This window comes from Hyaena hyaena, unplaced genomic scaffold, assembly GCF_003009895.1.
Source record: "Hyaena hyaena isolate Hyena2069 unplaced genomic scaffold, ASM300989v1 scaffold_563, whole genome shotgun sequence".
NCBI classification, from domain to species: domain Eukaryota; kingdom Metazoa; phylum Chordata; class Mammalia; order Carnivora; family Hyaenidae; genus Hyaena; species Hyaena hyaena.
The window spans coordinates 137,888-155,044 of record NW_024081197.1 but is presented as its reverse complement, the minus strand read 5'-3'; the positions used below and the strand labels follow the sequence as shown (position 1 = coordinate 155,044).

At 36.3% G+C, this 17,157-nt stretch overlaps 2 protein-coding genes across 13 annotated transcripts in view; one reads left to right on the top strand and one right to left on the bottom strand.

The window, feature by feature from the left end:
• Positions 1–7,970, bottom strand: part of SCLT1 (sodium channel and clathrin linker 1) — a 201,144-nt gene extending 193,174 nt beyond the window's left edge. For 6 of the 7 annotated variants that reach the window (XR_005532488.1, XR_005532487.1, XR_005532489.1 and 3 more), the window contains exon 1: positions 7,424–7,970. Coding sequence is in view for 4 of the 7 variants with exons in the window: in XM_039256271.1 (XP_039112202.1) it covers positions 7,424–7,457 (34 nt within the window). In the remaining 3 variants the exon portion in view is untranslated. The remainder of the gene's footprint in view (positions 1–7,423) is intronic. The other variant, XM_039256273.1, reaches the window with a different exon arrangement.
• A 155-nt stretch (positions 7,971–8,125) lies between these two features.
• Positions 8,126–17,157, top strand: part of CUNH4orf33 (chromosome unknown C4orf33 homolog) — a 29,463-nt gene continuing 20,431 nt past the window's right edge. For 3 of the 6 annotated variants that reach the window (XM_039256228.1, XM_039256230.1, XM_039256225.1), the window contains exons 1-2: positions 8,132–8,331; positions 11,757–11,888. The gene's annotated coding sequence lies outside the window, so the exon portion shown is untranslated. Of the gene's footprint in view, positions 8,332–11,756; positions 11,889–17,157 lie in introns of all 6 variants that reach the window. The other 3 variants (XM_039256227.1, XM_039256229.1, XM_039256226.1) reach the window with 3 other exon arrangements.

Here is a 17,157-nt window from a genome sequence, read left to right as displayed (position 1 = left end):
TCAACCTCATTAGTCATAAGGAAAATACAAATTAAAATTACAATAAAGAGCTAAAATTAGAAAACATGTTGTAACATTAGAAAACATGACAATGTAAAATAATTAGAACACTCATACACTACTAGCGGGGGTGTAAATTAGTACAACTTAAAAATCAAACACATATGTAATTCCTAATAATATACATAACCAAAATGTGTGCACTTGAGCACCAAGGACCATAGCAAAAAATGTTGATAACAGCATTATTCTCAACGGCCTCCAAACAGAAACTGCAATTATCCATCAAAAGAAAAACAGATACATGTGATAGATTTAAAGCTGGAATATTTTATAGCAATGAAAATGAACAAGTTACATCTACATGCAAGAATGTGCGTAAGTCTCAAAGACATAATTAATGTTAAAGAAGCCAAAAAGAATACATGGCTTTTGATTCCATTTATATAAAGCTCAAACATAGGCAAATCTATAGGCAAATTAAAGATATTGATTATCTTCAATAATCCTCTTTGAGGAGACGGGAGAGATTATAATTACAAGGGAGGTTCTGAGGTCCTGGAAATGTTCTATTTTTAAAAAAAATTTTTAATGTTTATTCATTTTTGAGAGGCAGAGACAGAATATGTGCAGGGGAGGGGCACAGAGAGGGAGACACAGAATCCGAAGCAGGCTCCAGGTTCTGAGCTGTCAGCACAGTGCCAGAAATGGGGCTCAAACTCACTGACGGGGAGACCACAACCCAAGCTGAAGTCGTACACTCAACTGACTGAGCCACCCAGGTGCCCTGGAAATGTTCTATTTCTTGACCTGAGTTACAGTTATAGGAATTTTGAACTTTGTAATCATTCACTTAGCTTTATGTTTGTTTTCTTATGCAAAAGTGCGCGCGCGCGTGCACACACACACACACACACACACACGGAATTCAAACTACATAAGTTTTAAAAATGTATATATAATAAAGCACACACATAGTATATACTATATATTCTATGTTGGGAACATGTTGGGAACTTCAGATAGTAGTTTCTTCCTCGAAAGTACACATACTTTAGTGGACAAACATACGTGATTCTGATAAAGAAACAAGTAATCATGTAGTACTGACACTGTAAATGGTTTTTAACTTTTTACTGAGTTTAAAAGAAATTATCCACACGTTTTATTGTTACCCACAGAACTTTTAAGACAGTTACTTGACATACAGGACTACAATTTTACCACCGTATAGGATCTAGTTTCTGCCTATTACTCTTCTTCTCTGTGAACCTTAAAAGGAGGCTGAAGTTATGGTCATGGATACAGTAATTCCAATACAAACCACATTCCTCCCTACCCCCCACAGGGTTTTCAAATAAGAAAAAATACTAAATCTGAGTTCCCAGTGATTAAAATAGGTTCAGAAGTCAATTGTGACTTACTGAGGGAAACACATTCAATCCTCAGATATTGACTTTAATCTGGAAAAAATTTTACCTTTAACTTAAACCTACTATTTCCTTCATTCACTCAATACGTACTTATCACACTGTTTAATTTGCATTTTCTGGACTATTGAGGAGATTCATTTTTCTTTTTTTTAATAGTTCTTCAAATTTTATTTTTTGTAAATGGCCTGGTCTTTAACCATTTTTCTATTAGTATGAATTTATTTTTGTTTCTGAAAGATCTTTCTAGATTTTGGATGGGCTAATCAATTCTCAGTCCTTTTTACTGTAAATACATTCTGCCTTTCCTTAGCTGGGCAAGTTACTTATTGGTGATGTCTTTTATGATATCCACGCTTTTCTGTCTAATATACTCTAATCGTATGTTTTTTCTTCTAGTCAAAAATGTTTACATCTGTTGAAGAAATCTTTCCCTATCCTGAGATCATAACGACACCCTCTTAAACTTTTTTCTGAAAGTTTAAATTTACTTCTTCAATCAACCTGCAGATGATTTTTATATATATGTGACAAAGGCATCTTTATTATTTTTTCTTTCCTATTTGGATAGCCAATTATCCTAGCACCATTTGTTAAATAGTCTATCCTTTTTCCACTGATTTGTATCTTTTGCTCTTTTTCAGATAACAAGTGTTCATGTATGTGACTTTTTCTGTGCTAATTGATTCCACTGATCTATGATTTATCACCTGATAATCTAATATTGATTTAAATAATTAGCTATTTATAAGAAGTTTTAATAGTTGGCAAATAAAATTTCCCACCTTAATATTCTTTAAAACTCCCTTGGCTATTCTTAGCTCTTCACTAGATTTTAGAACCACGTTGTCAAAGCTACGTCTCAGAAAGCACTGAATCTAACCATTAATCTGTAGAAGAACTGATATATTTATTACACTGAATATTCTAATCCAAAATTTGATATGTTAATGATTCCTCCATTAACCTAATTCTATTATATTCAAAATTTTTAATGCCAACTATCTATTGGTGGGATGAACCCAATATGAAGACAACTATACGAGTATATACACATATATGTATGTATGTATATACACACAGTCATTGCTGGATTTATTTTTTATTTAGGATTTTAATTTCCATGTGCTTAGTGAAACAGGTTTATTTTTTTTTTTTTTCTTGCAAGGCTCTTTGTTGGGTAGAAGTTAAGAATACAGACACTGATATTAGACAGCCTGTGTTCAAATCCCAGCCCAGTCACTTTCTAGTTATGAATCAACCATGAGTTTGTGGTGACACTTATCCAGAGAGTTGAGATTCTTTATCTATGGTTACTGAACAGCTGGGTCTGAGAATTGTTAAGGCAAACTAAAAAACTGATCTAGAGATCTGATATGTGCTACTCAGAAAAGCAGGAAACTAATCATATCACAATTACTGACAAGAGAACAGATGAACTAATGGGCAATGGTTACAGGCTGTATAATAATAATAAAAAAAAAAAGCTGAGAAAGAGTTAAGGATTTAGAAGAAAATGAAGATTTCAAAGAATGGAAGTCTTGATTAAGTCAAAGAACAGTTACAATGGAAGAAAGAAATTCATGTTTAAGATTTCAAAAGTAGGATGGGGCGCCTGGGTGGCTTAGTCGGTTAAGCTTCCGACTTTCTCTTAGGTCATGATCTCGCTGTTCGTGGGTTCGAGCCCCGCGTCGGGCTCTGTGCTGACTGCCAGCTCAGAGCCTGGAGCCTGCTTCAGTCTGTGACTCCCTCTCTCTCTGACTCTCCCCTGCTCACGCTGTCTCTCTCTCTCTCCTAGAAATAAACAAAACATTAAAAAAAAAAAAAATCTAACAAGATTTCAAAAGTAGGGTAAATTGAATAAGACTTTTGCTTATGTTCAAGATGAAGTAAGAAGGACCACCCTCCCACTCAACAGAACCAAAAGCAAATAAATAAATGAAATTATGGTTTACTAGACACTAGACGATGATGATGAAAGATGCAAAACAAATGAAGTGAGCCCTGTGATTGTGCTAGTTTAGTGACCTGAGAGACTTTCCAGGCCATGGCACAAAGAGGGAAAGTGCAGGGATAACTCAGAAGACTCTCTGAGTTAAGGAAACGCAGCTGAGAACTGGTGGAGACCAAGTGAACTAGAACTGGTAGGACAAAGTATGAGAGAGAAGGCTACACAGAGAGAGAACTCTGGATATCTGAAATCTGTGGAGGGTCTCTGTATACAATAGTACACAAACTACTGAGTAGCTCTTTATCTATTAAAGAAATTAAATTTATAGTTTGGAATCTTTCCACAAAAAAAACTCTAGGTACAACTGGCTTTACCATTTAAGGAAGAAATAATATCAATTCTATGTAAACTCTTCCAGAAAATTAAAGAGAACAAAATATTTTCCAAGTAATTCTTTGAGGCAAGCAAAAACCAGACAAAACCAGACAAAGACATTAGAAGGAGGGAAAAAAGGCTTTATGAACATAGAAAATTTAAATTGTAAATAAACTTTTAGAAAATCAAATCTAACAACATATAAAAAGGAGTTTATCCCCTAAAGAAAGGTAAGGTAGGCTTAAGATTTGAAAATTAATCAATGTTAAGTCACCCTATTAAGCTGAAAGTGAAAAAAACAAAATGATCCTCTCAATAAATGTAGAAAATGCATTAGAAAAAAAAAAATCAACATCCATTCTGATTAAAAACTCTCAGATGGGGCACCTGGGTGGCTCAGTCAGTTGAATGTCCCACTTCAGCTTAAGTCATGAGTATGGGCCCCACATCAGGCTCTCTGCTGTCAGTACAGAGCTTGCTTTAGATCCTCTGTTCCCCTCTCTCTCTGTCCCTCCCCTACTCATTCTTTCTCTCTCTCACACACAAAAGTAAATAAACATAAATAAAACTCTCAGAAAACTAGGAATAGAAATATCCTCAACTCTTTAAAAACATCTATGAAAAATCTAGTTAGAATCATATATAATTCTAAAAGACACATGCTTATATCATAAGATTAGGAAAAAGACAAGGTTGCCCATTGTAACCACTGTGTTCAGCACTAAATACCAGAAGTTCTAGCCAGTACAATAAAGCAAGAAAATGAAATGAAAGGCATCCAGTTGGAAAGGAAGAAGTAAAACTGTACTGACAGATGAAAAGATGGTCTATCCAGAAAATCTGATGAACTCTAAAGAAACCTACTAGAACTGGATTTAAAAAGGTTGCAGGATAAAATTTTTAAAAAAATGTATTTCTGTACATTAGTAATGATAAATCAGAAACTGAAAGTAGAAGAACAATACCATTTACAATAGTATCAAAAATATAATACAATGGAATAAGTTTGATAAAAGATATGCAAACCTATATACTAAACATTACAAAATACTGCTGAGAGAAATAAAATAGCTACATCAATGTAGAGAATATACCTTTTCATTGGTAAGAGGATTCAGTACCATTAGATATGATTTCTACATATATTGATGAATAGATTCAATGCAATGCCTCTCAAAATCTCAGCATCTTTTTTGAAGAAATTGACAAACTGATTCTAAAATTCATATGAAGTGCAAAGTACCTAAGCTAGCCAAAATAACGGAAAACAAGCAAATTTGAAAGCCTAACAGCATCTGATTTTATGACTTCCTAAAAAGCTGCAATAATCAAAACACTGGGATACCGGTACTCAAGTAGATAAATGAATGAAACAGAATAGAGTTCAGAAACAGATCGACACAAATAAGAGCAACTGATTTTTAGCAAAGGTGCAAAGATAGTCTTTTCAACTGTATCCATAGGCAAAAATCTGAAATTTGACCCCTATTTTGCACCTTATACAAAATTTAAGTCAAATGGGTTATAAATCTAAAAGTACAAAATTTCTAGAAGAAAACATAGATGAAAATGTTTGCAGCCTTTGATTAAACAAATTTTGCTACATATGACATCCAGAAAAGAACAAATTGAGAATTTTGTCAAAATTAAAAACTTCTGCTCTGTGAAGAACACTTAAGGGAATGAAAAGAAAAAATAAGTTAATCTCCACTTCTCAAATCCCTACTACAAGAATGATTTTTTTCATTCCTTAGCTTGACAAACAAGTATCTCTTTGAACAGGTCTCTAAGGACTATCAGATTTCCCTTCTCAGATGGAGGTGAAGAATGGTGAACTACAAAAATGCTAGTTTATTAGGATGATGGTTAGGTTTGGAATTGCCTGTAGGCAGTTGTAAAGCTAATGCTTTATCACAGGGGTTGCCAGTTGAGAAAAGCCAAATCAAACTATCTTGAGCTAGGCTAACAAATCCAAATGGAACAAATGAAAAGAGACAATCAAGACCAACAGAAGTTAATGCAGAGAAGGTCAGAGTAGGTGGGAGACTCTCAAGTCATCTATACTTACCTCAGGTGGTGTCCAGGTATTTTGTCTAACGAGCAACCCACCCAGCTGTAACTGGCACACTAGGTCTAGTTAAAAGGAAAAAAATGGCTGGCTCATTCCTCTAAAACTCACTGTTTCTGGCTAACTCAGGTACCCTCCCCACCCCAACTAAACTAATCACCCAGTTTTTATCCCACACCAATCAGATGGTGGCCAGCTAGTCTTCCTTAGGAGTGGCAGATATTCCCACTTCAAAGCTTTATTTGCTTTATTTACATCTTCTCATTTAATCCTTACAACCCCATGAGGGTTACTATGCTATTTATACCCATTTTAGAAATGAGAAAACTGAGGCACAGAGAAGCTAAGGAACATGCCAAAAGTCAAAGATCTGAAAAAAGAAAAAGCCACGAAATGAACCTAGGCAGATTTAGCCTAGAGGTTGAGTTTTTAACCACTGGTTTATAAAGCTTTCAAAATGGAACTTACTACTTTTTTTTTTCCTCTACCTTACCTGCTCCTTAACACAAAAATCTCAGTTGCCCTCTGAGGGCAAATTCCCTAATCTCAATCTCACTGTACTACCTTGGTTCACTGCTCAGGTGAAGGGTAACAGTAGTCACCTAACTTGCACTCTGCTAAAAGGCATGTTACTCATAGCAGCCACATCAGGCTTTCCAAATCACAATTTGATCCTGTTACTCTTAAGGGAATTCCTCTCCCTGGTTCCGATAACCTGTGCTATGGTCCAAACTCAACACAGAGAAGACAGAGCCCTTCACCATCCAGCCCCATTCTTCCCCTTCAGGTCTACTTGCTATTTGCCTATATAAACCACATTCCGTACAAGCCAACCTTGTTGCAAGTCTTTAACAAAATATATTCCTAATTCCCTCAAAGCTGCAATACTATTCTCTTTGGGATAACTACACACTTCTTTATCGAGTAAATTCATTAGGACTTCAAGTTTCACCCCAAATAGCACCTTCCTTGAGCACGGCTGATAATAATCCTGTAAATCAGTATTTGTTTAGCCACGATGTGTCAGATAGTATTCTAAATCCTTTACATATTTAATACTCATGTAATCATTTCAACAACCCTGTAGAGACTCTGAGGCAAAAGAGTGCTTGCTGCCACTTCAGTGTATTTGTGGAATTTATAGATTTCTTTTCTCAAATTAAATTCTTGGAAGGTAGAACTGTCTTCCTTTCCTCATCTTTGCAGCAGCAGCTATGTCTGTACAGAGCCTGGCACATAACTGAAACGGGAGAAGTGCAATAAAAATCTATTTACAAATGGCCAGAACTGTGCCTCTAGATTCTAATGGCAAACTTGGAAACTCTTCCTGGACATCAGCCCTGTAATTTTCCCAGTTATGCGAGAAGCATAACAACCATGTTTAGTGTCTAGTAGAGTCCCATGTAAGCTAAAGGAACCTACAAGGATTTGCCAAACGGTTGCTTAAGTACATACACATTCTCATACATACCACCAAGCTTTTTGTAAAGCTAACTTACAAATTTCCATGCACCGAACAGGCATTCGAAAAATGTTAGTTGGTTAGCGATGACGACATTAAACATGTAAGAATTCTCAATAAAGGGATATGGAACTTACTCTCATCCCCAAGAAAGTCGACTTCTGTGGCCATTTCGATACAATTTCAGTTTGGAGCTTTCACCACGTTCGCTTTCTTAAAAAAACAAAAACAAAAACCCCCAGAGAACTCGCTGTCTGGGAAAACAAAACTAAAGCAACGCTCCGGAGGTTGTCAAGCACTCAGCAGTATAATCAGCATCCTACTCACGCGGCGTCAACAGCCCCGCCGCGCCTTCTTTCCCAGAGTCCCAGCCAAGCCCCTCACTCAGACGACAGACTTCAGATTTCAGGTTTGCTGGGGACCCGCCAAGGGAATTTGGTTCCACGTTCATTCGAATCCCCGCCGGGTAAAAAGGAGACGCGGGTGGATACAGACGTCCCGCAGGTCACTCGGGGTCGCGTCCGGCCACTTAGGAGAGAGCAAAAGAAGCCAGCAGCAGGCCGGGTGGCTGCGTCCTTGAAGGAGCGTTCGGGGTGGGGGCGCTGACTCCAGGACCGCTGGGAAAGCCGGGGCCACAGCGGAAGTGCACCCGGCCCGCCGGGCGACTTTGAAACCGGTGCCCCGGACCGCTCCTTGGAGACGGTAACGCCATCTGCGTCATGACGTGAACGTCAACGCTTACGTCATCGCGCTCCTAGAGTCCGTACACTCTATTGGCTGTTTGTCAAGCTACAGGCGGAGCTGCGATAACCTGGATAACAATGGATTGAGCCACTAGCGTGGCAGCGGGCAAAGTCGCTGATTTCAGTCGTCCTGTGGTGGAGCACGGTGTTTGCGTGTGTGTGTTTATGTGTGTTTGTAAAGAAAACTCCCAAGTTGTAAACGTAGGTAGGGCGTCAAATGCATATTTTAAATGTTCCCAGAATCTTGATACGTAGCACTTCTGGACTGGGAGAACGTGCTGGCCAAAAGGAGTGGGTGGAAAGTAAGTAAATTTCTGCAGCTGGAGGCGGAACCCATGCTGGCGGCTTCAGAGTCCACCACCAAGGCTGACCTGCAGGATTTTTGAGTATGGACTTGATGATTTACAGAAGCTAAGTACGGTACTGCCCTTCTGGGTCTTTAGAGAAAGGAAATACCTGTTTAAATATATAAATGTGTCAATAAGGCATGTAGTTACAAGCACTCCAAAGATCTTGCAAATTCAGCAGTTATTTCTTTAGAGCTAACTTTGCTTCCTCAAAAGGAAGAAAAAAGTTATATTGTGTTGCAAGAAAAAATTAGAGAAAACTTTATATTTCGGGATAAATTACAGTTACCAGTATTAAAAATTGATTTTGTCTGGATATAAGCCTGCTGAGGGAATTGCAACACTAGCAATAAAAATGTTAACTTGAAGCTAGCCACTAGTTTCAGTGCTTTCTAATGGATTAGTGGTTCTACCAAATACGGTTTTATTGAAGTAGTTTTACTAGATATGTCAAGATGTAGCTCCATTTGGCTTTCTCTTTAACAGTTTAAGTTTTGTTGTCCTGTACTCATAATGATATATAAAGGAAATAATGTTAGCAGAATGTATTGAGAAATTTAAAAAAACTTGTCTGACTGTGTCCAGTTAGGTATTTGAAATCATGAAGCTTTCTCCATATTCAGTATTAAGAGCATGAGGTGGGCCCTTCCTCTAAAGGCTGCTGTTAAATATGGAGGTATATCTAATAACTATAAAAAAAAGTTTAATTTAGCTTTGTGTCAATGAAGATTGAACTTGATCTGGTTTTGGTAGCCATGAAATTAACCCCAAAACTTACTGAAAGAGATTGAGTGGGGAAGTTTCAACTCTTTTGAAGGTCATGTATGATTTTTCTTCATGAACCTTTCACTAACTGCCCAAGCACTTGTTTTTAAGTTCTACATTTTAACCTGTATTTTGTCATACTGCGGTTTAATTTACACTAGAAGTTGATAATATATATTAGTGTTGGGAAAGAGTACCTTCTGGTTATAAATGATGAATGGTCTTGGCATTGCATTAAGTAAATTATCTGAAGTTGAAATTTTTATCTCTATACTTGAACTATTTGGCTTAAATGGTCAAATTCAATACAACCTGTAGTTTTGGGATTTGGGGATTGTCTTGGGGGCTTGTTTACAAAACTCAGCTAGTTGAATTTTTGAATTTCATTGGAGTTTTTAAAAATATTTTTCAAAAAAAAAAATAAAATAAAAATATTTTTCATCCTTATGAAATGAAATTGTGATGATTCCACTTACCCTTAAAGTATTGCCTCTAGTGTTGCTTGATTTTAAGGGTTCCCTTGTGTTCTCTATCCAATGCTTCATGCATTGTTTTCTAGTTTGTCTCCAGGCTCCATCATAGTGCCTGGAACATAATAAAGGTTGAATAAATATGTGAAGAAGGAATTAATTTAAAGAATTCAGTGGATGTGCGTGGAATGTATCAATGTAATTTGAGTACAAGGAATGAGAAGTGAGAGAAAAAAGTACCTAGTATGTGTTTAACCATTCTCTAGCCCTAGATCTATTTCCTCAATAAAGAAAACCCTTGAAAATTGATAGCTTTTACTAACATTAACTTATTTAATAAATTGACATTTAGCACCCAGTACTAAATGGAAAGCATCATAAAGAATACAAAGTTGGAACTTTAAGCTAGGGTGAAAACTTTATGGAACATTCTCTGGTATAATTAAATGCCATAAAATGACTTTTAAGAAGCTCTTAACAATTATGTTTATTTTAATCAGCCAAGAGAAGCATGGCCTGGAAATTGGGAGCTCTATTTTAAGCTTGTCTTTATTATTATTATTATTATGTAATAAAAATGATATGAAATCTCTCAAATTTTTAAGTGTATGGTATAGTAGTGTTAACTATATGCACATTGCTGTACAGAAGATCTCTAGAATTCTTTCATCTTGCCTGACTCAAGCTGTATTGAACAATAACTCCGCATTTCCCTCTCCCACCCAAAGTGATTTTTCTAAAACAAAAATAATAGTGTGCTAAAACAAATACAAAAGCTGTTTTCCCCAAAGAGGTTTTTAAAAGTATGTTATAAGCAAAATAAGTTTAGGCTGAACCATGTGAAATTGCGATTTTCTGCAATTTTTGAGTAATGGCTACACACAAATGTCTGCTCTGGCAGAGCAGGAGAAAATGTTGGTGACTTGACTTAAATGTGTAGCATATGCACAGTATTCTCAGAGTAGCTATGAAGTTCAGGTGCAGTGACTCCCTGGTAAATTAAACCCACAGATCCTATAGACATTTTGGTAACTTTCAGCAACCAAAATACAGAGTGATTCTATTATTTGGAAGTATTGTAGTTCTGTAAATTATTATCTTTTCTTGAGAAGTTTAAAAGTTTACACGATTATGTTATGAGTTTGCATCTAATCCTGTATAGAAATAATTAGCTCACACTGTTTTGGGTGAAGGAGACACTAAATGAAGGAAAATAGATTGATAAATGCTAGGATAGTTAAGACTGAACCAACCAGAATGATGATGAATATCTCTAGAACACTTAACCATATTTTATGATCTCAAGGGTCAGTTAGATTCTCCTGTTTCATAGTCTAGTTTTTTAAAGGAAAACCACTTAAGAAAGATGTAATTTTAATGATTTCAACAGAAAAATATTTTCTTAAACCTATATACTTTAATACAGCTAATCCCTTATATTTACTACATACATGCTAGGCACTGTACTAAATACATACATGTGTATGGATATATATATCTCCACTCACAAAAACCTTTGAAGCTAGATCCTATTTTAAAATTCTTTTTACAGTAACTTGCTGATGATTACAGTTGGAAAGGTTCGTGAATTGGAATTTGAACCTGGGTAGTCTGGTTCCAGTGACAGAATCTTTGACCACTATGTATATGCCTCCCAGTAGTGTAATATAATTTACATTTAGGGTAATATTATTTATAATGAACATAATATAATTAATTTACAGTTTTTGCTCATGACCAGTTAGCTTTTAGTTACGTTAAGTGAATTATTGCTCTATGTGTTCTATTGTAGTTTTTTTAATGTTTATTTTTGAGAGGGAGAGAGAGATGGAGGAAGGGGCAGAGAGAGACAGGGAGGGGCAAGAGAATCCACAGCAGCCTCTGTGCTCCATGTGGAACTCGGATCTATGAATGGTGAGAACATGACCTCAGCCAAAGTTGGCACTGAACTGACTGAGTCACCTAGGAGCCCTTGTTCTATTGTAATCTTAATGATTTATAATCCACTTTCAGATTGTTGCACAGTATTTATATTGCTGAATTACCCTTCGTTCTCCATCTAGACTGCTCAAACTTCTGTGGAATGATTAAAATTTCAGATGTTCACTGGTCTTTCAACATTTTTTTTTTCCCTGCAAAAATCAGGCATCTTGGCCACAGTCCTCCAACCACCACCCACAGAAAGTGTAGGCAGCAGGGCGGAGCCTAAGGTTGAGCTCTCTTCCGGTGAGTCCCACGGAAAGAAGCAAGCTGAGTGTGGCTGCCACGAACTTCCCGGTCTGTGGTCTTTCCTTGTTGTGCATTGTTCCTTCTGTCATTTACTGGCACCTTCGCCCAGTCTTGTTAGCTTTTTGTCTGGTAATTTATTTTTCAGCTGCTTCTGCTGACACAGTTTACTCCCACTTTCGGGCTGACTTTATTTCTCCATTTCTTTTATAAATGGGCAGGGGTGCATGTGGAAGCAGAATGCAAACTGAAAAATAACTGTTGTGGGAAACTACAGAGAATTTTGTGAAAAGAGGGAAAAATTGGAAATTTTCCTTGTAAAACATTCCGTTGAGAAAACAACTTTTCTATACTTAACCTTTGCGAGTGTTTTTCTATCTTCCAGGCACTTATGTTCTGGGGTTCTCTCTCCTTTCCCTTCATTTCCTTTTAAAGACCTTTCCGTAGTACAGATAAAGCATGAAAATAATTTAACAATTGTGACTTTTTTGATGAAAGAGTAATTTGAACATAGAGGTTAAAATGTGGAAAAACACAAATTAACAAAGATTCTTTTAAGAAACTTTAAATAGCCAACATTGAAATTTGATCACAGGCTCGGGATCACCTTGAATGAATATATTACTTCAATAATATTCCCAGTATTCATTCTGACTTTTTTCAAGTGTTCAGCATATGTAGAGATAGAGAAGCATCTATTGAGAAGAGGTGGTCAACATACTAATTGAGAGATCCAGCCATAAAAGGGACTTTAAAAAATATGTTCAAATGATTACTTATTTGTTAGTTGTAATATGTGTCTATCATAGTATAAAATTCAGGTAGTTTAAAAAAAAAGTGAAAGTGGTTGCAAGTAAACCTCCTTTTCTCTCTTGTCTCAGCCGGTTAGTTCTCTCTAAAGAGGTAACCACTGTCATCACTGGTTTCTTGTATATGCTTTTTAAAATAGTGTATGCATTCACAAGCATATATGCAAATTGTCTTCTTTTGTAACGAAATAAATTTACACTTTTTGCACCTTGCTTTTTATCACTTAATAAATTTTAGATATATGTAGAGCTGCCTCACTTTTAACAGCCCTAACTAGTATTTTATTCCATAATAGTACTATAATTTCTTCACCAGTCCTCTACTGAAGGGTATTTATGATATTTGATATTTTGTTATTGTGAACAATGTTGCAGTGAATATCTTTATACTTATGTATACTTACGTGATTTTGAATATGTGAAGATATAATAACTCCTAGAACTAGAATTGTTGAGTCAAAGAATATTTGCATTTTATTGTTTTGATAGATACTGAGGGATTGCTCTTCACTGATGCTGTGCCAGTTATGCCCCAACAATAATATGTGATTGTTTCTCAATGTCCTTATCATCATAGCATGTTATCAAACTTTTTGATCCATGAAATAGCAATTTATTGTTTTAATTTGCATTTCAACCATAAGTGAGGTTGAACATTTTTTTCAGCATTTAAAAATCAATTTATTTAACTGTATGAACAAATTAAAGGAGAAAAGCAATAGGATTATTTTTATAAGTGAAGAAAGAAACCCAACAATGTGACACATTCAATATGCATTCAAAGTAAAGTATCTTTTTTTAACATTAAATGAAACTGCTTTTATTTTAAACTTATTTTTTAATTTCTTTTTTTAATTTACATCCAAGTTAGTTAGCATAAAGTGCAACAATTTCAGGAATTGATTCTTCAGCGCCCCTTACCTATTTAGCCCATCCCTCTTCCCACAACCCCTCCAATAACCTTCTGTTTGTTCTCCATGTTTGTCTTTATGTTTTGTGCACCACCTGTTTCTATATTATTTTTGCTTTCCTTCCCTTATGTTCCTCTACTTTGTATCTTAAAGTCCTCATATGAGTGAAGTCATATGATACTTGTCTTTCTGACTGACTAATTTCGTTTAGCATAATACCCTCTAGTTCCATCCACATAGCTGCAAATGGCAAGATTTCATTCTTTTTGATTGCCAAGTAATGCTTCACCACATCTTCCTTATCCATTCATCCATTGATGGACATTTGTCTCTTTCCATAGCCTGGCTATTGTCAATAGTGCTACTGTAAACATTTGGGTGCATGTGCCCCTTCAAAACAGCATATCTCTATCCCTTGAATAAATACCTAGTAGTGTAATTGCTGGGTCGTAGGGTACTACTATTTTTAATTTTTTGAGGCACCTCCAAGCCATTTTCCAGAGTGGCTGCACCAGTTTGCATTCCCACAGCAATGCAAAGGTGTTCCCCTTTCTCCACATCTTTGCCAACATCTGTTGTTGCCTGAGTTGTTAATGTTAGCCATTCCGACAGGTGTGAGGTACTATCTCATTGTGGTTTTGATTTGTATTTCCCTGATGATGAGTGATGTTGAGCATTTTTTCATGTGTCTGTTAGCCATCTGGATATCTTCTTTGGAGAAGTGTCTATTCTTGTCTTTTGCCCATTTCTTCACTGGATTATTTGGTTTTTTGGGGTATAGAGTTTGATAAGTTCTTTATAGATTTTGGATACTAACCCTTTATCTGATATGTCATTTGTAAATATCTTCTCCCATCCTGTCCATTGCCTTTTAGTTTTGCTGTGCAGAAGCTTTTTATTTTGATAAGGTGCCAATAGTTCATTTTGGCTTTGGTTTCCCTTGTCTCCAGAGATGTGTTGACTAAGAAGTTGCTGCAGCAGAGGTCAAAGAAGTTTTTGCCTGCTTTCTCCTCAAGGATTTTGATGACTTCCTGTCTTACATTTAGGTCTTTCATCCATTTTGAGTTTATGTTTGTGTATGGTGTACGAAAGTTGTCCAAGTTCATTTTTCTGCATGTCGCTGTCCTGTTTTCCCAGCACCACTTGCTGAAGAGACTGTCCTTATTCCATTGGATATTCTTTCTTGGTTTGCCAAAGATTAGTTTGGCCATATATTTGTGGGTCCATTTCTGGCTTCTCTATTCTGATCCATTGATCTGAGTGTCTGTTTTTGTGCCAGTACCATACTGTCTTGATGATTACAGCTTTGTAATATAGCTTGAAGTCTGGAATTGTTATGCCTCCAGCTTTGGTTTTCTTTTTCTCTCTCTTTTTAAAAAATATTTATTTATTTTTGAGAGAGACAGAGGGTGAACGGGGAAGGAGCAGAGAGAAAGAGGGAGACACAGAATCCAAAGCAGGTTCCAGGCTCTGAGCTGTCACCACAGAGCCTGACGCAAGGCTCAGTCTCATAAATCTCAAGATCATGACCTGAGCTGGGGCGCCTGGGTGACTTAGTCGGTTAAGCGTCCGACTTTCGCTTAGGTCATGATCTCGTGGTTCGTGGGTTTGAGCCCCATGTCGGGCTCTGTGCTGACTACCAGCTCAGAGCCTGGAGCCTGTTTCAGTCTGTGACTCCCTCTCTCTCTGACCCTCCCCTGCTCACGCTGTCTCTCTCTCTCTCTCTCTCTCTCCTAAAAATAAATAAAAACATTAAAAAATAAAAAAAATTAAAAAAAAATTTAAAGATCATGACCTGAGCTGAAATCTGACGCCCAACCAACTGAGCCACCCAGGTTTCCCTGGTTTTCTTTTTCAAGATTGCTTTGGCTATTCAGGGTCTTTTGTGGTTCCATACAAAATTTAAAATAGTTTGTTCTAACTCTGTGAAGAATGCTGGTGTATTTTGATAGGTAGTGTATTGAATATGTAGATTGCTTTGGGTAGTTTCAACATTTTAACAATATTTGTTCCTCCAACCCAGGAGCATGGAATATTTTTCCATTTTTTGGTGTCTTATTCAATTTCTTTCATAAGCATTCTATAGTTTTCAGCATATAGATTTTTTACCCCTTTGATTAGATTTATTCCTAGGTATTTTATAGTTTTTGGTGCAATTGTAAATAGGATCAGTTCCTTGATTTCTCTTTCTTTTGCATCATTATTGATGTATAGGAATGCAGCTGATTTCTGTCCATTGATTTTATATCCTGCAACTTTGCTGAATTTATGGAGCAGTTCTAGCCATTTTTTGGTGAATCTTTTGAGTTTTCCATATACAGTATCATGTCTTCTAGAAGAGTAAAGGTTTGACCTCCTCCTGGCCAATTTGGATGACTTTTATTTCTTTGTGTTATCTGATTGCTGAAGTTTCCAATACTGTGTTGAATAACAGTAGTGATAGTGGGCATCCTGTGTTGTTTCTGACCTTAGGGGGATGGCTCTCAGATTTTCCCCGTGGAGGATGATATTAGTGTTAGATCTTTCATATATAGCTTTTATGATCTCGAGGTATGATCCTTCTGTCCCTACTTTCTTGAGGGTTTTTATCCTGTGTTTTGTCGAATGATTTCTCTGCATCTAACGAGAGAATCATATGGTTCTTGTCCTTTCTTTTACTGATGTGATGAATCACAGATTGTTTTGCGAATAGTGAACCAGTCCTGCATCCCAAGTATAAATCCCACTTGGTCGTGGTGAATAATTTTTTTAATGTATTGTATTCGGTTGGCTCATAGCTTGTTGAGTATTTTTGCATCCATGTTTATCAGGGAAATTGGTCTATAGTTCTCCTTTTTAGTGGGGGTTTTGTCTGGCTTTGGAATCAAGGTAATGCTGGCTTCATAGAAAGAGTTTGGAGGTTTTCCTTCCATTTCTAGTTTTTGGAACGGCTTCAAGAGAATAGGTGTTAACTCTTTAAATGTTTGGTAGAATTCTCATGGAAAGCCATCTGGTCCAGGACTCTTGTTTTTTGGGAGATTTTTGATTACTAATTCGATTACTGGTTATGGGTCTGGTCAAATTTTATATTTTTTTCCTATTTCACTTTGGTAGTTTATATGTTTCTAGGAATTTGACCATTTCTTCCAGATTGCTCATTTTATTGCATATAATTGCTCATAATATTCTCTTATTATTGTTTTCATTTCTACTATGTTGGTTGTGATCTCTCCTCTTTCACTGACTTTATTTACCTGAGCACTTTTTCTTTTTGATCAAAATGGCTAAAGGTTTACCAATTTTCTTATTTCTTTCAAAGAACCAGCTTCTGGTTTTATTGATCTGTTTTTATTTATTTTTTTGCTTTTGATAGCATTGATATCTGCTCTAACCTTTATTATTTCATGTCTTCTGCTGGTTTGGGGTTTTATTTGCTGTTCTTTTTCTAGCTCTTTACAGTGTAAGTTTAGGTTGTGTATTTGAGCCCTTTCTTCCTTCTTTAGGAAGGCCTGATTTGCTATAACTTCCCTCATCTGACCACCTTTGCTGTGTCCCAGAGGTTTTGTGCTGTGGTGTTATCATTTTCATTGGCTTGCATGTACTTTTTAATTTCCTCTTTAA